Consider the following 21,866-nt stretch of genomic DNA (forward strand, 5'->3'; position numbering starts at 1 on the left):
CTCTTGGGAGCTTAACTTACAGCATAGAACCTTCAGTAAGAGCAATGGCCCCCAACAAGGGTGGCAGCTTCACCGTGGTTGCCCAGAGGAGCATCACATCTGAGGGAGGCCCTGACAGAAGAGCAACCTGCCTGTGGTCTGGAGGAACCAATCCAGGGTAGCTGACATGTGGCACAAGGGGAGCAGTGGGCAAGGCAGTGTTGGAAGATGCTCTGTCTCCCTGGTGCAGTGGCTTTAGATGCCTGGCAGGGACCCTACAGATTGCTACCGTGCTGGCTTTTGTTAACGAAGCTGTAGGACAGCCTGCTAGGAAAGACTGTAAATGCAGGGAGAGGCAGAGCTGCCCCTAGCTCAGCCCTACAGGAGGCCTGCAGAGGACAGCCAATAGAAGTGGAGCTCAAGCTGCCTGCTAGTCCTTCCCGGACTCTAGGCCCTGGGCACACAGATGGGAGGCACCCACGGGAGAGGCTGAGTGGCTGTTGTTAGGGTTGTGGGACTCCAGAGCACAGTGTACAGACATTCTGGGAAGCCTGTTAACCCCTGAGAAGAAAGAACGCCTTCTCTGAAGAGACACGAGCAGTGTGCCAAGGTTTTAAGATGAAAAACTCACTTCAAGCCCGACAGAAACTGCCTCCTGTTCTTCACAGCCTCTTTGAGTGAGAGGTCAGGGCAGGTGGAGTCATTAAGACTTCACGGGATAAAACTGGAAATTAAGTCTGAGAAGATGGCTAAAAATGCAGGCATACAGCGCCAAAAACATCTCCTGCTGCTGACTTAGGGGTACACACGGGAGGTTGTTTGTGTGAACAATCAGGAGGGTGATAGTAGCTTTGTAAGAAACTCGGATCACAGAGTAGAAGTGGCCAGCAGCTGGGTGTCAGGATGTCCTACGTGACACTGGTCTCCTTGCAACTCCACAGTGGCCTTCTCTTCTGACAGTGCCATGTGTTCTTTGGTACCACGAAGTGAAAAGAGTCGCCCTTGAACCCACTGTGCCTTGAGGAAGCTCGGATTCCTTACCGCCCCACACAAGCTCATCCCCCTTTTCTACATGGTACATTTGAATTCCCCAGACCATGCTCTTGGGAGGCCTGGTCCTAACTGAACCAGCCCTCTCCTGAGGCTGAGCCCAGGCAGCTGATGCCACCTTCCTTTTCAAGTGGCTTGCTGAGCAGGACTCCATTTAGTATGTGAGTGCTGGCCTAGGGTGCTACCCCCTCAACACTATGTGCTTGGTCCTAAAGCTATCTGTGCTCTGGCCACCTCAGCACTGACTTCCCCTTCAGTGATGTCCACGTGAATCATCTGTCGTGCTGTGTGAGCAAACTTACTGCCCTCTTCCTCCTCCTCAAGGAAGTCTGTCTCCTCCAGGCCCCCTAGAAGGAGATGGTACCGCCTGGGTTGCTTACACTTCTATCCTGCAGAGCATCCATCCAGGCAGAGCCATGCTATTGTGCTGGATGGTGGACAGGGATGATTTCTGAATGAGTCACGGGCCCTCCAGTACCCTGTTACAGAGGACCCTAGGGTTTTTTCTTTCTTTTCTTGTTTTAGTTAGTTAGTTAGTTTGTTTGTTTGTTTTGGTTCTCTATGTAGTTTTGGCTGTCCTGGAACTTGTGCTGTAGATCAGGCTTCGAACTCACCTATGCCTTCGAAGTGGTGGGATTAAAGATATGCACCACCGCCACCCAGCTAGGGCCCTAGTTCTTAAAGCTGAAATCGTAGTTCGCACTGGCAATCCTGGCACTTGCAATGCTGAAGCAAGAGGATCAACAGTGTGAGGCCAACCTGAGCAACAAAAAATATAAACAAACAAAACCTACCTTCTTAGTAAACAGTCTGTCTGGGGGTGTGGGTGGTGACAAGACAGCCTCTGTGGATGTTTGTAGTCTGTTTACCTCCAGTCTGAGGGACAGACACAAATTCCCAGCCCTCTCCAGGGTGACACTCTGCCCCAAGCAGCCCTCTTAGAAAGAAAAGTCCTAAATTCGGGAAACTAAGCACCACTCCTCCTCCCCCCTCAGTGCTCAGAGTATCTCTGGCTTCGCTGCAGCCTCCCGTGGTGATCCGAGGAAAACCTCAGCCTCCTATACCCAGTCTCCAGGGCTCTGGGAATATGAAATATGCTCACCCGTGGGGCTCATCAAGCAGTGCCCAGCGGGCTTTGTACTCTTGTCATGTTAGGAGCTGCTCTTCCCATTGCTACAACCCAAGGCTTGCTGGGGCCAGAGCCTTCTGTATGACAGCACCACAAAGCCTTCCTCCAGTCGTCTACTGCCTCCTGAAGCTAGACCTTCCCAGGCCCAAGGCAGCCATTTCTCAGCCCTTCCAATAGCAGTGATGGTTCCCCCTGTGAACACACATTCACCGAGCCCATTCTGTTTGCCCTTGTGTGAAACCCAGTGCCATCCATGAGAGGCCTCCTTAACTGAATGTGACGTCAGAGCCAGGCTTTAAGGGGGAGCAGGCAGCTGGGGCCATTGCAGAAGCTAAGAGCCAGGCATGGAGGCTTTGAGTCCTCTGGTGGGGGTTACAGAGCAGCAACCCAGGAGTGATGGGACACTGAAGACACCAGAGCTGGAGCCTGGCCTGGCAGAAGCCGGAGGAATGTGAGACAGAGACTTAGGCAAGAGGCAGAGCTGTCACAGGCTTGCTCCAGGGAGCCAGACTTCACTGCAGGTCAAGGAAATGGATGGAGAGATCAGCAAAACTGAGGCTCCAGCCTCCCAAGGCAACAAGGTGGCACCTAACATCAAGACGCCTTTCAGGCCCTCAGATTCCCAGCTGCCCGTAAGGTTTGTGCTACGTCAGAAGTCAGTTCTTTAGCCCCACGTTGGGCTGAGCTGCTTTTACCTTTTAGAGACTCCCATGTTTGTAAAGTGCACACATTAAGTTTCAAAAGTGTACTTACGAGCCAGGTATAGTGGTGCACGCCGGTAATCCCTGCACTCAGGAGGCAGAGGCAGGTGGATCTCTGAGTTCAAGGCCAACCTAGTCTACAGAGTGAGTTCTAGGACAGGGTACATAGAGAAACTCTGTCTGGGGACAGAGGCATCTATAAGAGGAACACAGCTTTTGAAATGACCTTGCAAGGTGTGGGACCCTTTGCTCCCTTTCTTCCTGTCTGTATTTTCCCAATCGGCCCAGTCTTCTGGTGGCCTGAAGACTCCTCAAATTGTTTTAGATGGGAAGCCCCTGAGTATGCACATCCTGATACTTGGCTGGAGCCAGCAGCTCTTCCGGGGCTCTCCTCTGTACCCTCACTTGAGCTTGCCTTTGGACTTCATGGAAGTTAGCATCTTGCCAGGTGCTGAGAAGGCCTCAGTAATGGCTTCCCCTGGATCCAGCCTGGGTCCACCCAGCTGTGGCTTTGGCAGGAAGCAGGTAATCCCGATTAGCCACCGTGGGCAGAGCATCCCTGCGCCCCTGCATCCCTGTATCCCTGCATCCCTTGCTAAACAGTTTGGGATGTCTTTATCAAGAGTGTCCTGCAGAACCAACAAGATGTCTCACCTTCTTTTTTGGTAAGGCATTTGCTGTGCCTGCCAATCTTTGATCCCTGGAATCCTCATAAAGCTGAGAGGAGAGACTGACCCTTCAGGGCCATCCCTTCCCCTCTGTGCACGTGCTGGGGACTTTGTGCACCTTCCTTCCTTCACTAATGAATAATTTTTTAAAAGTTTGAGGCTAGAGAGTCGTCTTAGCTGTTAAGAGAGTTTACATAAAAGTGCTGGGACATAGGTAGTGCTTGCCCTGCATTCGCATTACCCTCATTTCAGCCTCTGCTACTGCCCACCGGAGCCACTTCCTTTAGAACAAACTTGGCCCAATTGAAGGACAAAGTCACGGTTCTTGCTCAGGGCTCTGTAATCAGAACCCAGAAGGCTAGCCCCTAAGGCCATCTACCCAGAACACACACATGCGCACCATATTCTCTCTCTCTCCTCCCTTTTCCTCTTCTCTCTCTCTCTCTCTCTCTCTCTCTCTCTCTCTCTCTCCCCCTCCCTCCCTCCCTCCCTCCCTCCCTCCCTCCCTCCCTCCCTCCCTCCCTCCCTCCCTCCCTCCCTCCCTCTCTCCCTCTCTCTTACCCTGGCCTGTGCTCTTGCTGTAGGAGATAGCTCGCTCTTACTGTCCCTGTGAGGCTGCTACCTGGGGCTTCACTTGCTCCTCTGCTGAGCTCATGGAGGATGTGATCCTAGCTGGATGCCATCCATGCTTAGAGTAGCCAGGATTCTTCAGCTTCATTCATCCCCACCAAGCATGGAGACGCTCACTGAACAAGCCGCCTGCCTATCAAATGTCTCAGCGCATGCACTTTCCTAGATGTGAAGGCAACTGGATGTCTTAGACCTTGATATAATTCCTGTGGCCTGTTTCTTTCTTTCTTTCTCCTCCACCCCCAGTCCCCCACCTGAGACAGGGTTTCTCTGTGTAGCCCTGGCTGTCCTGGAATTCGCTCTGTAGACCAGGCTGGCCTCAAACTCAGAGATCTACCTGCTTCTGCCTCCTGAATGCAGGGTATAGCCAAACCTACTAGGTCCTTGGTTAGCTGGTAAACTGGACTGGGGCAGCTATGATAAAGACCAGCAGTTTCCAGTGTTGTACATGGCACCGTGGGACAGCCCTGAGAGCCTATAGCTTGGGAACAGCAGGAGTGGACATTTAAGTCCAGGAGTCCTGTGAGCTGCCAGGGAAGTGCAGGTGTCTGGGGGGAGGAGGGTGCACAGAAGGTGACACTGGCACTGGGGTGAAGCTGTTGATCCTGGACTAAAGCATCCAGGGCCAAGATTGAAGTTCTGAAAGATGAACAGTTCTCATGACAGTCATTCTTAGAATCCAGTTACTGCAGCAGCCTGGGAGGCCCCTGTGAAAGGCCCAGCCAACGTTTAGGAGTTTTCTCTTAGACATCAACAGCAACTGGCTTGGGGGAAATGTGGGTGTTTCTTCCTTCTTTTTTAAGATTTATTTATTTTTATTTTATGTATATGGGTGTTTTGTCTGCTTGTATGTCTGTGCATTCCATGTGTCTGGTGCCTGTGGAGGCCAAAAGAAGTCATCAGACCCTCTAGATCTAGAGTTATAGATTATTGTGAGCTGCCATGTGGGTGCTGGGAACCAAGCCTAGGTCCTCTGGGAGAGCAGCGAGACTCTTAGTGGCTGACCTCTCTCTAGCCCTGAAAATAATGGGGGGAGGGGGCACAGAGAGGCAGGGTTTCAGCGTGTAACATTGGCTGGCCTGGTGCTCAGCTTAAAGATTAAAGGCGTGTCCTGTATGTGTTTGCCTTCCCTGGGAGGACCCTGAGCTCATCGCCTCCATGCACAGCATGCACTGCCCTGTGGCTCCCTCATCAATTTCTCCATTAGCCTGCCTACCTCTGTCAGTTTTGCTAACAAGGCTGAAGCCTGTGGGAGGGCAAAGCCAGAAGCAGGAGCAGCAAGGCCTGGCCGCTGTGGCTGGGCTTTGCTCCTTAAGGCCTTCTGTAGGGTGAAGCAACTGGTGCAGCAGTGAGAGGCCCTCGGAGTGGCCATTCCTGCTGCTTCTGCACTGCTGGCTGTCCCCCTGCCTGTATTGTCCTTCAGAAACAGGGATGCAACCACTGTGCTCGCCACCTTTCTGTCTTGTGAGGTAGGCAGCAGACAATTCTGGTAGAGCCGGGGCTTCCCAGGAGGCATTGTGAAATCTGTTCTGTTGCCATGCCAGGCTTGTCCCTCATGGCAAGACCTGAGGACTCAACCCAGACCCTAGGGCTGCCACATTCGCTTGTCACGTCTGGAGTGACTCTGGAATAGGCTCTGACCTGCATGCTCTTTCCTTTTGCGCCCCTATATTGATGCTATAGGAAAGTTAGCTAGCAGGCTAACTCTAGAGTCTTGATCAGCTCAGCTCCCCATTGGCTCCCTGTGTTACACTGTGGATTTGGAGTCCTGAAGGATTGCTCGGCAGGGCCCTGGTGCACTCTTGATCATTTGAGGCTCTGGTTTTCTCTTCAGGACACGGGACACGGGGTGGAGCATGGAGATGTCGACGGTGACTCGGGAGCCTGGGAGGCTTGTGTGCGCAGCCCGCACAGGCTTAGCCAGGGGCTCAGTGGTTCTGTTTCAGGAGCCGACAGCAGAGCTATTTTTGACTCAAGTTTCACATCTTGCTGCTTTTTAAAAATACCAAGCCATGAAATTCTTGCAAATTCTTGCTCCAACTGGTTTTTTAATAGCAGGCAGTGCTTCAGGCCAGCCCCAGCCATGCAGTGATGTCACAGTTGGGTCCCTGTGGCTCATAGAGACTGCTACACTCTAATCCAAGGCTAGAAATTTAAGCGAGAAGAACCAGGCCATAGCAGCTCTGCTGACTTGGGGCTCCTTGGCAGTTAAGTTTTCCAGGTGTTGAGCTCTGCTGATGTCGTTCAACAAGGCCAAGGGGTTTTGTTTGATTTGGGAATTTAGATACTCTAACTGCCCCTACCCTGCAGTTCCCTGCTTAATGGGCTCCTGGCATAAAGTGTCCGCTTCCATACTAGTGGGAAAGGGGAGATTGCTAGCCCACGCCTCTGCGGTGGCCATGCTGCAAGACTGCCTGTGGGGCTTTCAGTGTCCTTCCTTGTCAGTCAGGCCAGCTGTCGATTGTAGGAACAGACTGGATTCTTAAGTAGTTACACATTTTCCCTATGGGTCCTCTCATGGGGTCCCAAACCCAATTTGTAGGGAAGGTACAGAGCAAGAATTCCCTCGCATGCCTTCTGGCAGTCCCCACTTACAAGAGGGTACTTGTTTGTTTCCACCGAGACCACCCTCTGCACACCAGCGTTTGCTAACAGGCACATCTAAGCACACACAGGCAGTCCAGAGTGAGTTTCTTATCCTCTCCATACGGGCATTCCTGGGCTGTCCTTTCAGCACAGTCAAGTTCAGAAGGGCCTGAGCCCTGCCACTTGGAGACAAGAGGCTCGTTTGTCTTTCTGTTGAGAGGTTACTTCTTGGGAGACAAGGGACTCAAGACATTGTATAATCTGTGGTGGGGACAGGCTTGATGCCTGCCTTTAACTAGTTGTAGACACTCCAGGGAAGAATAAGAACATCTGTCTAGTCCCTGGCTCCTCCTCCCCAGCCCTGTTTCTGCCTTTGGCATTCAGTCCACTGGCTCCTGTGGCTTAACAATAGGGAAGGGTGGGGGAGGCCATTCCCGCCTCAAATACCTAGTCAAGGCAGCCTGCAGCCTCCCCTCCTGGCACGCAGCTCATTAGCTGCACTTCAAACCTAGCTTGCATTTGGTATTGCATGGAAGGCTGGATGGCAGCTCCCATAGGGACCTGGCAGACATCTCTTGCTTTCCATCTTCCATCCCCGTCTGCGGTTGTGGTGAAAAGAAACACCCCTCCCCCAAAGAAGCTGCAGAGTGAAATGGGCTGGGCAGTGGCTGTGGTTACCTCTGGAGCCTGGGAATGTTCACGGTTGGTCATAGGAGATTTCTTCTGCGGCTTCACGCTAGAGTAGTAGGGCAGGCTGGAAGGGGGACACATGAGATGCGTGCATGCACCCCTCATTCTGGCTGGTGCGGGATGTGCTTAGAAATGGGTAAAGGGACTCCAGTGTCTGCTCTTGTTCATTTGGAGCCCTCTAAAGGAAGGGTCAAACACAGAATACAAACAAGGGGCCTGTGTAAGCTTTGTGTCAGACAGCTGCAGACAGGCTGATGCTGCCATGAACCGAGCCACAACTGACCCTGTGCACTGGCTGCCAGGCGCTCTCTCTGCTGAAGTTCCATCACACCAAACCAGGGGAAGCAGAAAAGCCGCGCCAGGCCTGCTATTCCCCTCCACTCACTCTGACTCAAGTCTGTAGGTGAGCACAAACCCTTTTCCTACCCTGGGGCTGCACCCAGAAGGGAAAGTGGAAGGTTGAGCTTAGCCTAGCACAGCATGGAGAGCGGGTCCATGCCTCGTCCTGACCTTGGCCTGTCTGGCGCCTCTAGAAAAGTCAGGGCAGCCAGGCGTGGTGGTGCATGCCTTTAATCCCAGCACTCAGGAGGCAGAGGCAGGTGGATTTCTGAGTTCGAGGCCAGCCTAGTCTACAAAGTAAGTTCCAGGACAGCCAGGACTATATAGAGAAACCCTGTCTTGGACCCCCCACCCCACCCCCCCAAAAAAAAAAAGAAAAAAGAAAAGTCAGGGCAGCGAAGTGGGTTTTCCCTGGTGTGTCCATGTGACAGGGGAAGCTTATGAAACCCACCCTGATGACACATGCCCTTCTCTGTCCCTGCAGCTGTCCTGTTGGGCAGGAGTTGCAGCTAGCCTGCCCGGCTTGCAGTGATGGTTTGCAAGCCTCCCAGCTGCAGAGCAGTCTCCCAGGCTTGGGGATGTAAAAGGTGGCCAAGGTTCCTGCACCTACTTAGCTCTGTTGGGCTCAGTGTAGAGTCAGTGTAGCAGAACCTCTGGATAAACGTGCCTGCGTCCTGTGCCTTAGGTTCTGTCAGATACCTGGCTTCCCCGGTGGCTTTCCCATGGCTGGCAAGGAGAGGCGCCTAAACCCAGGTCCACGTTGGCAGGGCTGTGTTTTGGTCTCCTCTGGTGTGAGCAGTACTCCACAGGTCCCAGGAGCATCTGGCTTTACAAAGGCTGGAGGTGGGCCCTTTTATAGCTTCTCCATCTAAGGAGAGGCTCTGCTTATTTGAGAGGTGGAAAGAGGGATTGCTATGAAGCCAGAAGAAGGAAAATTAGTCAAAATTCCTTATCACAGGCCTGGCGAGATGGCTCAGCAGATAAGAGCACTGTCTGCTCTTCCAAAGGTTCTGAGTTCAAATCCCAGCCACCACATGGTGGCTCACAACCACCCGTAATGAGATCTGACACCCTCTTCTGGTGTGTCTGAAGCTAGCTAAAAAAAAATTCCTTATCCCAGTGGCTAATCCAAGGATAGAAAATGCATTCCGTGTACTTCCCTAAGAAAGTTAATCCTCAGTAGCGATGGGGACTGGGGCAGGCGAACACAGCAGAGAAATTCTACACCCCTGAGATAATGTGAAACAGAGCCGGGACCCAGGAAAGCTTGTATTGCTTGCAGCCGACTGGGGGCTGGGCGGGAGGGGGGGCAGTTTAGAGATTGTGAGGGATTTCTGTAGATTCTTGTTTTATGGGCCAGCTATGTGTGATCCTGGGTACTTCAGCATTACAGATGTCCTCAGAAGAGAGGACCTCCATTCCTTCCCTCCAGAGTTCCGGCCTTAAAGCTGTAAGTCATCAAATGAGGGCTGATGGGAAGAGGAGGAACCCACAGATCCTTTGACTCCAGCTCTGACTTTGTCTTCCCCCATTTCCTGCTCTCCTAAAGTCAGGGAGAGGGGGCTCTCCCACGGCCAGGCAGTTGGAGGGCCATGCTCGGGGTGGGGCCGCTGGTGTCGATCACCCCTCTCCCTCCCCTGCCACACTTAAACTTGCCATAGCCTGGGATTAAAATGAACTAAGTGCTCTCCAGCAGCCAGGCAGACCCACCAACAGCCTTGGGCTGCCCTTTGCGCTCAGGGAACTGTGTTCTCTCTACTCTCCCAGCACTCAGGACTCAGCATTTGTCCATCACATACTTTCTAAGTGCCCCCGTGTCCTGGAACAGGAAGACTTGGAACTTGTCTGTGAACAAGATTTATGCACTAGATGTCTGACAGGCTGCTTGAGGGCCAGTGTGGGCACCCTCAGAGTTAAAAGCCCCTGAGCAACAAACCATTTGATGTGGGCTGTGACCAAGAGCCTGGGTGTCACGAAGGACTGAACTCAAACTAGCAGCCTGTCCCCCTCTAGTTCCTAGTCATCTTCACATGTGACTGGCCATGGTCCACCATCAGCAAGACAGGGCTTCCTCTGTGTACACGTGCTTGCTAGAGACAGGGTAGAGCTGGGACAGACTGCCTACTCGGCATTTGTACTTTGATTTAATAGCTCATAAGACCTCACACCAGAGAGAGACTCCCCATTCATTGCTTCTGTTTTGGATGTTGAGAATCTGAGTAGAGTCAAAACCATGTGATAGGGAGATTAATTCCACATTTTCTGTCTTTAAAATGAACAAAGGAGTTAGATGTGTGTAGCACAGTCCAGGTTCCTAGAGCCAGTGGCCATCCCTAGAACATTCTCCCACACCTACCACTTTTACTCACAGTGATGTGCCAGAGTAACTGAACCTTTTTTTTATGACACTCCTTAGCTTCTAATAAGAGTCCGGGGGGGGGGGGGAGAAAAAAAGAGTCCTGTATTTGGGGGGATACTGGGGAACCCAAGACCCTCCAGAGAGACCTCCTGGGGGGAGCCCAAATCAGCCACAGTCCTGGAAATGATTAAGAACAGTTTTCCATCGTAGGGGAGCTATAAGAAGCCACAGACCTCCTTGCACCCCACTGCCTCAGACCCTCCTAGAACTGATCACAGGAAACTCCTTTGGAACATCAGTGTGTCCCAAAATTCCAAAGCCTAGCCAGGGCAAGAGCTAGGGGCATCATGTTGCCTACAGTGCATCCTATTCCTACCCCTATGGTATGTGTTAAATAAACATGAGTTATTAAGTGAGCATTGCAGTAGCTTTGAGAGCTGTATTTTACATACAAGAGAACTGAAGCCCTAAGTATGGTAACGTAGCCGAGGCCAGTCGGCCAGCTGGTCAGGTTCAGATGTGAGCATGGGCCATCAAAGTCAGGATCCTGCTCTTTTGTCCTACAGGCCAAAGCTTCTCACTGAGACTCGCTGCGACATTTCCCAGGGGCTCACACCCCTGCTGCAGCCACAAACACAAAGGAGAGGAAGGCAGGCCCCAAGCATGAGCTGGGGCGAGGAGGGGATCCTGGGACAGAAGTTGTCCCTGGGCTTCAGGAAGCAGTAGTGGCCACAAGTGCCATTTGAGTGTCACACACAAGGAGTCTGATGTCTTGGGTAGAAAAGGTATCACATCCTAGAGGCGGTGGGAAGGATGGGATTCAAGAGTCACCCAGAACAGGGGTCACTAGGAAGCTGCGATGTGGGTGTTGAGGGGACAGGCAGGCAGGGAAGGCGTGGGCCCATAAGGCTGGTGTGTGCTAGCGCAGAAGGAACCCCTTCTCTGCAGAGCCCTGCTGGGGCTACCATGGTTGCTATGAGACAGCCGAGTGCTACCTTCTGCCCAATGCTGCTGTCTTTTCCTAGCCACAGTGGATCTCTGTCTTGCTACAGACTAGGGAAGATGTCTCAGGCCGAGGCTTCCCTGCTAGACTTCAGTTCGTCCTCCTCTTGCCCAGGCAGGCATGTGACGTGGTGCCTGGCTTAGCCACCTTGCCCACTTCCGTGTTACCTACTTTCCAGCTCATGGAGCAGGCCCAGGAGGTGCCCTCCTCTCTGGAATCTATTCCCTCGCCTAAGAGGGCCCAGGATTCTCCTTGGAATAAGACCTGACCACAGGGAAGTGCTTTGGCCAGGGCGGGTCGTAGCTGCTGGGAAGAAGGTCCCCAGAGCTGAGTGGGGAGTCAGGTAACCGAGGGAAGCTGGGGTGAGTCCTGCGCATGTGCAGACCCTCCCGAGAGTCTAGCCATGTATCTGAGAAGTATAGCTAGAGTGGCCGGCACACCATGTGCCTAACAGCTCACTTCGTAATTCCTCCTGAGATATATGTCACTTACCATCGGTGATAGCAGAACGGTTTTGCCAAAACTCAGCCCTTCCAGACTTCTGCTGGTGACAGCAATGTCTAGAAGGCCTCAGGAGCCAGAGTCCCTTGTCCTGCATGTGGTAGGTCTTCTGCACAGGTGGTGGCAGTGGCTGAGGGAACAGTAGCTGCTCGAAAGTCTGTGACTCTGAGCCTTCCATCCCTCTGCTTGTGGGACCAGGGGGCTAGGGTCAGGTCTTCACCCAGAGTTCCTTCAGCCACCAGCAGACACCATATCATCTTTCCCGATGGCACCTGCTCAGACCTGTGACTTAGTGACACAATGGAGGCTTCCTCCTTCCCTCCTCTTTTTGGCTAGGTCTCTACTCTAACTTCCTTCTTTCTTTTTTTCTTTTCTTTTCTTTTCTTTTTTTTAATTGTTTTGTTTTTCTTTTTGAAACAGGGTTTCTCTGTGTAGCCCTGGCCATCCTGTAGACCTCTGTAGACCAGGCTGACCTTGAACTCAGAGATCCGCTTGCCTCTGCCTCCCTAGTGCTGGGATTAAAGGCCTGCACCACCACCATCATGACCTCAGCCCATATTTCTCTCGTGTATCTTTTCCTACTCAAGCACACTGGCCTCCCGACTGTTTGCCAGTTGTCCCTCAGCCTTTCCACTCATCCTGTGCATCAATCTGCCACCTTGTGATGTGTGTCAATCCCAGAGGTGGCCTCCCCAGCCCTGAGAGCTGCAGCCTGAGGCCCAGAGCCCGTTATGTCAGGGGCGCCATCCCAGTCAGTAAGACATTCGCCCAGGTCCGCTCTTTTGCCTTCTTCCCAAATACACAGTGAAATGTGGGATAGAAAAAGAAATAAACAAGAAGAAAGAGTTGTAGAGCCGGGCGGTGGTGGCACACGCCTTTAATCCCAGCACTTGGGAGGCAGAGACAAGTGGATTTCTGAGTTTGAGGCCAGGCTGGTCTACAAAGTGAGTTCCAGGACAGCCAGGGCTACACAGAGAAATCCTGTCTCGAAAAACAAAACAAAACAAAACAAAACAAAACAAAACAAAAAGTTGTAGAAAGATGCAGTATAAGCCCACCTTGAGAAAACCAGGCCAGAGAGGGAAAGGGGCTGGTGAGACTGTAGGGGAGGCCAGTGGTGAGGAGACAGGAGATGAGCAGGAGGTGACCATGAGGAAGTAGAAGGGACAATGACAGGCCCACATAACCCAGGGAGAGAGCATGAGGGTGTCAGGGGCCGCTCCCTGAGGTGAGGGGACAACCACACAAGTTGTACCTGACCTTTTCACTATTTCACCTTCCCTTAAGGAAGAAATCTAATCTCCGGGGTCCTGGACTTTCTCACCCCTCCTTAAAATGCCCAGAGAACCCTTCTCTGGGAGTTTGCAGGAACCACCAGCGCAGTGTGGCCACCTGTGAGGCCCTGTGAACTCACCCTATCTTCCTAGTCACACCAGTCAGGGAGGCTAAGAGTCTCCCCTCGGTCACCTCAAGCCAGCAGATGCTCAAACCCAGGCTCGGTGCCATGCAGGGCATCCGGTCAGGCCACTGTGGGTTCTTGGTCCTGTCAAGGACAAGGCAGGAGGAGCTAGATTCAGCTGTTTGGGGGTCCCCGAGCTTTCTTGGGATCCTAGTGGGCCTTCAGCAGACACCTCATAACTCATGCTGGTACAGAAAGACATCTTCAAAACGGCCCTGGGCCAGGGAGCCCAGTGCCAGACATGCCAGGCTTGCATTTTGGTGCAGCTTCTTTGAGAATCACCATGGTACTTAGGTGACTAAAAATAAAGGCTGTCACTTTAGAGTCCATTCCTTTTAGACTGTGTAGAAGGCCCTTCAGAGTATTACATAAAATGTCTTACTCGCCTTGAACTGTGAGTGAAAGAAGCCGTATTTGCCTGGGGAATGTTGTCCTAACCGGGGGCAGATTGCTGTCTTCCCTCCCCTCACAGAAAAATCAGGATGGAAATAGAATACCATTGTTGAGCCTATCCTAGGAGGATTTTCCTCCAGAAGCCCAAGATGAGTCACACTGGCAGCCCCACCCCCTGGCCCCAGCTCCTAAATCCTCACTTGCTGGGCTGAGCCAAGGGCTGGCCCAGCCACTTGTCACTACGCCCTTGGGTTTTGTCCCCAGAACCTCACTCCCTTTCTGCTATCCATTCACCTCGGCTGGGCAGGCCCTCCCTGGCTGTCTTCCGCACGCAGGGCTCACAGCACCCTGGATTGTCCCCTGTCCTCCATCAGGGGCTTCTCCTCCCTTTCCCCCCCTCCGGCTCTCCCCTCAGTGAGGATTAACTCAGAAGCGCTTATTCTGCTGCTCACTGAGCCTCCTCTAGACCAAGACAAGGCTGACTATGTCCCTCGGACCCCTCCAAGGGACCTCACACTCCCTGTCTCTCCTGGGCTCTCTTCTCTAACCTGAGTCTTGGCTCACTCTCCAGAGAGTTCTCTAATTTTGTCTATTTTCCTCCAGGGCTTCCCTGTCTCCAGTCTGAACCACCCCCACCCCTCACACCCTCCCTCCGTTCCACCTTGCCTTCCCACAGCCCTGTAGCCCCTCCCGACAGCAGCCACATCCTCCGCGCTCTTCCTGCAGTTCTCAGGTCTGTGTGGCCTGAGGCCCTCTCTCCGAATCACTGTGTGAGCTCCTGTGGTTCCTTCCTCCTTCCTTCCTTCCTTCCTTCCTTCCTTCCTTCCTTCCTTCCTTCCTTCCTTCCTTCCTTCCTTCCTTCCTTCTCTTTCTTGTATATGTATGATGCACACACATACATGCATACACATACATGCCTGCACACGTACCACAGCATGCATGTAAAGGTCAGAGGACAGCTCTGGGGATTCAGTTCTTTCCTTCACCCGTGGATTCTAAGGATCACACTCAGAATGGCAGTCTTGTGGCTTACCTGAGGAGCCATCTCACCAACCCAACATTTTTTTTTCCTTTTATGGCTTCTGTGAAAATTCCAAACCTAGGTGTTTAGGCAAATTAAAGACCATTTGCCTGAGGTTTGGGGAGAGGAAGCTGGCAATGGAGAAAGTGTGTCTCGGTGTTACCAGCTGTGTGACAAGGCCAGCCGGCCAGCTGGCGGAGTCAGGAGCTCTGGAGGCCTCCACCTTCTCTTTGGGCTGTGCATGCTTAGAACTTGGGGCTGGAAGTTGTGATAGATGTTCTGCCCCCGGGCACCTGCAACTTGGTCTGACACACTTCCATCTGAGGGACTGGAAGGCCAGGTCTTATCCACCTTTGTACTAAAGAACGTCAAGGCAGGTAGGCTATGGAGTGTGGTGTACCAATATTGCAGGTGTACTTTAAAAAAAAAAAGATTGATTTATGTATGTGAGTACATGGTAGCTGTCTTCAGACACTCCAGGGAAGGGCATCGGATCCCATTACAGATGGCTGTGAGCCACCACATAGGTTGCTAGGAATTGAACTCATGCCCTCTGAAAGAGCAGTCAGTGCTTTTAACCTCTGAGTCATCTCTCCAGCCCCCATGGGTTTACTTTTATTAAGGTCCCATTCACATCCTGAGGGACAGGGATGGCCTTGTGTCCCAGCTCAGACAGATCAGACCCTCAGTGACAGGAGACTCCCATGGGGTTGAAATGAGGTGAGCAGCTAGCCGTCTGTGTGACCAGGCTCCCCTGAAAGGCACTGCGCAGTCAGTCAGCGTCCTCTGGACACTGATGCAATACATGCTTACCAAGCCCTGAGTCCCTGACACTGGTGTAGACATGTGCTCCTACAGGTAAAAGTCCCACTATGAAAAGGCCATATGAAGTGGCTAGGGTTAGTCCTTATCAAGGAAGTCCCAGATGTCCACCATGATCCCCCAGATGTTTTGTCCTTCCTCCTCTGGGTCCTGGCAAAGTGGCAGCAGCCTCTCCCAACCATTCCAGTGCTGTGACCTGTGTAGACCCCGGCCAGGGGCTTGCTTAGTTATATCACCAGGCTAAGTGTGTGTGTGAGATCCTGGTGGGCCTGTCCACTGCTGGGAAAATCCTCTCCTTTGGGGAAGAAAACAGCATCACGCACTGGGGATGAGTTGGTAGTCATATATCTAGTGTGCACAAAGCCCTAAATTTGATGCCCAGCACCTAACTGGGTATTAATCAGGCATGATGGTAGCTCATGATGGTAGCACTAGGAAGAAGAGGCAGGAAAAGTTCAAGGCCATACTCAACTTCATAGAGTTCAAGGCCAGTCTAGGCTACAGTAGACCTTGTCCCAAAACAAAGGAAAAAGAAGAAGAAAAAAATCTAGAATTTTTCTGGAAAGATACACAATTCGAATTAAAGTGGGTTACAGTCTCACACAGATACCGCAGTGGAAGTGAAGACGTGGTTCCCAGGGCCCAGTTCTGTCATGGGAACCCTTGTTCTTAGTGAAAATGAATGCACGTGTTTTATTGGAATGGGATCCATTGAGGGGGAAACTATCAAACAAAGAACGCCAGAGAGCATCTAATGCACCGGTACCTAGAAAGCCCCTCCTGCCCAAGCCCAGCAACGTATCTGGAACTGTATAGTTAGTTATTCCTGGTGGTGACTGCCACCCGACTCGGGCAGAGCAGACAGAGAAAGTGTGGCCCAGATGCAAAGATGTCTCGACTCATCAAGCTGACCTGGCAGGGAGGGAAGCCTGAGAATGGTAGTGGGGAGGGGAGTGCAAGTATGAGGGGCACACTATGAAGCATCCCTTGCCAGACATGGTGTTCTTGTCTCTCATCCCAGCACTGCAAGGGTTGAGGCAGGAGGATTGCCACAAGTTTGAGGTCTGACGTACATACAGTGAGGCTTCAAAGCAAGGAGTCCCCTTCAGAACTGTACGCAAACGTGTCCCCAGTGGGCCTGCCACCCTCCATTATTCCATTTAATCTAATATGGACACATGTAAGGACCACATCCCTGCTGGGCTAAAGTATGGGCCTCCCTCCTATGGAACCAAGGAGAGGCCCCAGTACTGCCATTGGCCCAGCAAATCTTGTTTTTTAGATCCACAGTCTCTGCGTTTGGAAATTGGGTTCCTATTAAAAGTTTAAAGGGGGAAGAAAAAAGAAAAAGAAGGCAGAAAAGGAAATGCCATCAGTCCTGCTCCCCCACTGTGGCCTTGAGTCCCGACTGTCTGTCGGAAAGGGTCTGGAAGGAGACTGATTCTGGCAGTTTGAGAGTTTGACAGCAGCCAATGGAAACTCGCAGGAATGCTGCTTGGGCCAGCCAGGGGCTGTTTCCACTGCCGCTTTTACGAGATGCAGACCCGTTCCTCCGTTTCTCCGTCCTTGGCTGGCCAACTTGAAGATGTGAGGAGTTCTTTGAGCTTAGCTCTGCCTCGGGGGTCCAGTTCCTGTTCTACAGGCAGTGATTTTTCAGGTTCTGTCCTATGATCTAGAGTACAGAGTCCTCCCATCCCTGGCCAGCTCATGCAGAAGAGGCCAGCCATCAGATGGAGCACCCTCTATGACAGCTGACATCCACACAGGATGCTGTGAGAATTTATAGCTGCTGCATTGAAGGGGAAACTCTTTCTCCAAATGTCTGTTTTCTTAAGTATATGAAAAACTCCTTTCTGCTGGATGAATCTCAAGCCCTCGTGGAGCCTCAGGGAATGAGATGATCTCTGTTGAGAAACGTTCCCTGGCCTTTCACTCCAGTGACAGTGGGAGCCAAGCTTGCTGCGCTCCGTGCAGGGACCGTGTCTTCACGAGTGCAGTAGGCACTCAGCAACCCTCAGTGATGGAAATTAGATGACCGGTCAGCTCAGCCTGGTAGGGTAGGTGAGACGCAGAGGGACAGCTCTCTGCCAAGTGTACAGCTGCCCAAAGCCAGGGGAGGTAGACAGATTTCCACAGCTTTTGTGGGAGCCCTGTCTGCAAGACTGATATTGGTCCATGAAGTACACATAGCCTTAGGTACCCTGGGTGTGTGGAAGTGGTTCCATGAGGCATTGTCACTTGCCAGTGATCACCCTAGTCCTCACCCCCAGGTGGCACTGTCTCACTCTCTCCTCATAGGACCCACACAAGTAGAGCCCCCACCCTCTGGGCTTGGGCTGGTGAGGTGAGGACTGACTTCCCAGCTTTTTCCTGCCAGCCTCCGAAGAAGTGCCCTTAGCATGGAGGGAGGCCTCTGTCCTGGGCAGGAGTACCAGACTAGGGCTCAGGATTCCTTAGACCATGGCTGTCTTGGGGAAACGACTGGAGGCTATGAGATCTGTCCTCTGTCTTCTCTCTTGCTGCCCACAAACTCCAGAGACGGGCGCAGAGGGCATGAAAGGCCAAGCATAGCCCACTGGCGGGAAGCGAGGCACCTGGTATTTGGGTACCAGGCTGAAGTGGCTTATACTGACTCCTAGGGCAGCGAGGCAGGCTTTCCATCCTGAGCCTGATACCTTTTCTTTTGCAGACAGTGTCCATTCTGGAACAGCGACTGACACTAACAGAAGACAGGCTGAAGCAGTGCCTGGAGAACCAGCAGCTAATCATGCAGAGAACGCCACCGTGATGAGGGGAGCAAGGATCAGGAGCTCAGTGATTGGGGGGACAGCAGGCCAGGGATTTGTATGGGGACTTGAGTAAATAAATAAAGGGATCCCACCTGAGAGAGCCACATCTTACCCAGTCTGGGATTGGGTGCCCTCCTCCCCACCCCTGCAAGTGCTGTCTGTACCTGGAGCCTCTCCATCTGACAATGGGACGCTCCCAGTGGGCAGAGCCACACAAAAAGGAGACTGGAGACCCAGAAGGCAGGGCCACATGCAGTTTAACAAACTCAGAATCCTAAGATGGTGGTCTTTCCTCTCTCTCTCTCTCTCTCTCTCTTTCTCTCTCTCTCTCTCTCTCTCCTCTCTCCTCTCTCTCCCTCCCTCTCCTCTCTCTTCTCTCTCTTTCTTTCTCTCTCTCCTCTCTCTCTCTTCTCTCTCTCCCTCCCTCCCTCTCCTCTCTCTCTTCTCACTCCTCTCTCTCTCTCCCCTTGCTAGGTCTTCATTTACCTCACCTTCAGCCTCCCGACTGGTTTCTAAGTTGACTTCTCTTTCCTTAGACGAGCCAAGAATTTCTTTCCATTTGACCCCTCCCCCTGCCCAAAGCCCCCCAGGGGACCCACCCGGGTTAGGTTTGTTCAGGACAAGCTGGATGGGATAGGTAGAGCCTTTGCAATGCCCTTAATTCCTGTCACCACATATATTCACCAAGACCCATGGCTTCCTCCTTTCTATAGCATGAGAGTAAAGGAATCTGAAAATGCAGACTGCTTTGCCTGATCTTGTGCAGGAATGGCTTGTTCTGGGTAAGACCCACTCAGCCCTCCCATCCCAAGGTCCCTAAAGGGAGAGTCACAGCAGTGGCAGGAAGTGGAGTGCTCAGAGACCAAGGATACCCTTGTTTGCAAGGATAGCCAAAGGCCCTGTGTACTACCCACAGCCTCTTAACTGGCTTCCATAGGGATGTGGAAACCCCGGGCATTCTGTTTCCATTCATTCATGAGGGCTTCCAGGGGCCTCTTCCTCCACATCTGGACTGGGAAAGCCACAGTGAGCGCGTTCCATGTCTGAGTTGCTTGTGCCTTCAGCCTTGAGCATCTTGGGGCTTAACCAATCAGGGAGGTCCTTACCCGCCTAGCTTACTGCCTGGCACCAAGGTGGGTCTCAGTGCTGGAACTTCTCAGAAGCTGTCAGTACCAGTAGGTAATAAAGCCAGCCCTTGCAGCTTCCAGGAGAAGCAGAGCCTGAATGTCTTAAGACTTCAGGCTGGCAAGAGGGCCAATCTGTGTTGATTTCTGATAAACCGTAGTGTGGGAGGTTGCCTCCTCCAGCTTCCATTAGGTTTGGAAAGCTGAATTCCAGGGTCAGACCTTGGTCCTACCCACCCCAAGCTGTACCCCTTAATACTGTGGTCTAACCAATCTGAGGCTCTGATTGATAGAGTTTTGAAGTAATGACCCTGTTCCTCCAGGTGCTGTCCCGCCCAGTGCAGACTACTAGCTCAAGGGAACCTGTTGCTCCATCCAGTCCCACTAGATGGCAGAGCCTATTGTCAGGGACAGCAGGTGGGGAAGACCCGGGGGCTCCCAGGATGCCCTGAGAAGCTGCGGTGTAAGGAGCCCAGTGGCCTCTGGCAGGGAAGCTGCCTCGGGAGACAAGCACCCCATCCCATGAGCCTTAGCTGGCAGCCAGCCCAAAGGGCACTGCTTGTGTGGCCAACCTTGTCATCCCCTCCCATGCTGCCTCCGCCACCCAGCATGGGCTCTTTTGGTGGAGGCAGGCAGAGTGTAGCTAGGCCCACATGGGAGCATACGCCTTTAATTCCAGCACCCAGTAGGCAGAGGCAGGCGGATCTCTGAGTTTGGGCCTGGTCTCACAGTGAGACCCGGTCTCAAAACACAAGTGGGAGTGGGAACAGAGCATCCCCCCATCCTTCTCTGCCTCCTGGCTGGGGGTTGGTAGTAACCGGCTGCTGCAAGCCCGGGCTGCCCCTACTGTGACAACTGTGAACCAAATAAACCTTCCCTTCCTGAAGCTCTTCTGTCGACGCTGTGAGAAGGTAAGAGGGCTACCCTCAGGAGGAGCCTCTGCAGCTCACACACCTCCCTCAGCAGAGCTGCCAGGGAGGGACCTCAGGGGTCCCAGCCTCCTCACATCGTTCTTGGAATGTGCGGAGATCGTAACTTCCACGCCCAGGGCAGATTTACAAAGGGCTAAAGCTCATTTAGGACCAAGATCTCCCAAAAGGATTTTTTTCCCCCTACCAATCATGAGACCCAACTCAGAACCTGCCTGTTTGGGGTGGGGTTCTAGAGTTCTCTTGCGCTGACCAGCTACTCTGCCATCTCCTACCCTTGTGAAGAAACCCTAGGCTGCCTGAAAGGGCCAACACAGGGCCCTGGGTGGACTTCCGGGACCCTGCAAGGTTGGAGGTCATATAACGGGGCCTTGCTTGCAGTATTTATCTCCCCAAATGATCCTATCAACTCTACTGATAGCCGCGCTGACCCTCCCCCCTCCCTTCTGCTGCCAGGCACAAAAGCATCCCCTCTGGAAGTTTAGCCAGAGGCTTTGTACTGGCTGGTTTTGTGTATCAACTTGACACAGCTGGAGTTATCACAGAGAAAGGAGCCTCCCTTGAGGAAATGCCTCCATGAGATCCAGCTGTAAGGCATTTTCTCAATTAGTGATCAAGAGTGGGAAGGCCCATGGTGGGTGGGACCATCTCTGGCCTGGTAGTCTTGGGTTCTATAAGAAAGCAAGCAAGCTGAGCAAGCCAGGGGAAGCAAGCCAGGAAGTAATATCCCTCCATGGCCTCTGCATCAGCTTCCTGACCTGCTTGAGTTCCAGTCCCGACTTCCTTTGGTGATGAACAGCAGTATGGAAGTGTAAGCTGAATAAACCCTTTCCTCCCCAGCTTGCTTTTGGTCATGTTTGCACAGGAATAGAAACCCTGACTAATGCTCCAAATCTTGGATTGAATGACTGAGCTCCCAGAAAGGCAAACCATAGCTCGCACCCCCAGTGTGCTCTGTCCTTATCCCTCTGTCCCCCTAAGTTGCCACGGCCAGCTTCTCCAGGTTCCAGGGCTTGGACCCGCACTTCTTGTCAGAGAAGCAATGGTGGCAGGCCAGGTGGGCTTTGATAAGCGCCGTGCCAGGAAGGAGTTGCCAAGCCTGATCGCAGTCCGTGGTTTCCTAGTTTGCTTCCACTCCTGACCCAGAGCAACTTGGGGGAAGAAAAGGCTGACTTGACTGACACGGCCGGATCTCAGTCCATCCCTACGGGAAGTCAGGGCAGGAACCCAAGCAGGAGCCTGGAAGCAGAAACTGAAGAGGAGGCAGGCCATGGAGAAACACTGCCCCCACTCTCCATGGCTCAACCAGCGTTTCTATAGAAACCAAGACCACTAGCTGAGGGGTGGCACCAGAGTGGGGCTGGGCCTTCCCACATCAATCATTAGTCAAGAAAATGCACCCCAGACTTGCCTACAGGTAGGTAGGCCAATATGATAGAACCATCGTCTCAGTTGAGGCTCCCCCATTCCCAAATGACCCTAAGTTGACCCAGACTAGCCAGCACACATGGCAAGCCCATCTGTCCTCATCTTTGAGTACTGCCCCCAGGGGCACCTAACAGGTGGGTTCCAAGGTCCCCAAAGGCCTGTGGCCATTTCATAGTCTCCACAGGAACTCTCTCTCTCTCTCTCTCTCTCTCTGTTTCCTGCCTTCTGTCCTGAAATCTTTGGATTTCTTCCTGGTAGTGGGCATC

At 52.6% G+C, this 21,866-nt stretch overlaps 1 protein-coding gene across 2 annotated transcripts in view; it reads left to right on the plus strand.

The window, feature by feature from the left end:
• Window positions 1-18,860, plus strand: part of Poc1a (POC1 centriolar protein A) — a 71,080-nt gene extending 52,220 nt beyond the window's left edge. Inside the window, exon 11 of one of the 2 annotated variants that reach the window (XM_006511831.4) lies at window positions 18,020-18,860. Coding sequence is in view for 1 of the 2 variants with exons in the window: in NM_027354.2 (NP_081630.2) it covers window positions 18,020-18,118 (99 nt within the window). In the remaining variant the exon portion in view is untranslated. The remainder of the gene's footprint in view (window positions 1-18,019) is intronic. The other variant, NM_027354.2, reaches the window with a different exon arrangement.
• Window positions 18,861-21,866: the final 3,006 nt, after the last annotated feature.

This window comes from Mus musculus, chromosome 9 (assembly GCF_000001635.26).
Source record: "Mus musculus strain C57BL/6J chromosome 9, GRCm38.p6 C57BL/6J".
NCBI classification, from domain to species: domain Eukaryota; kingdom Metazoa; phylum Chordata; class Mammalia; order Rodentia; family Muridae; genus Mus; species Mus musculus.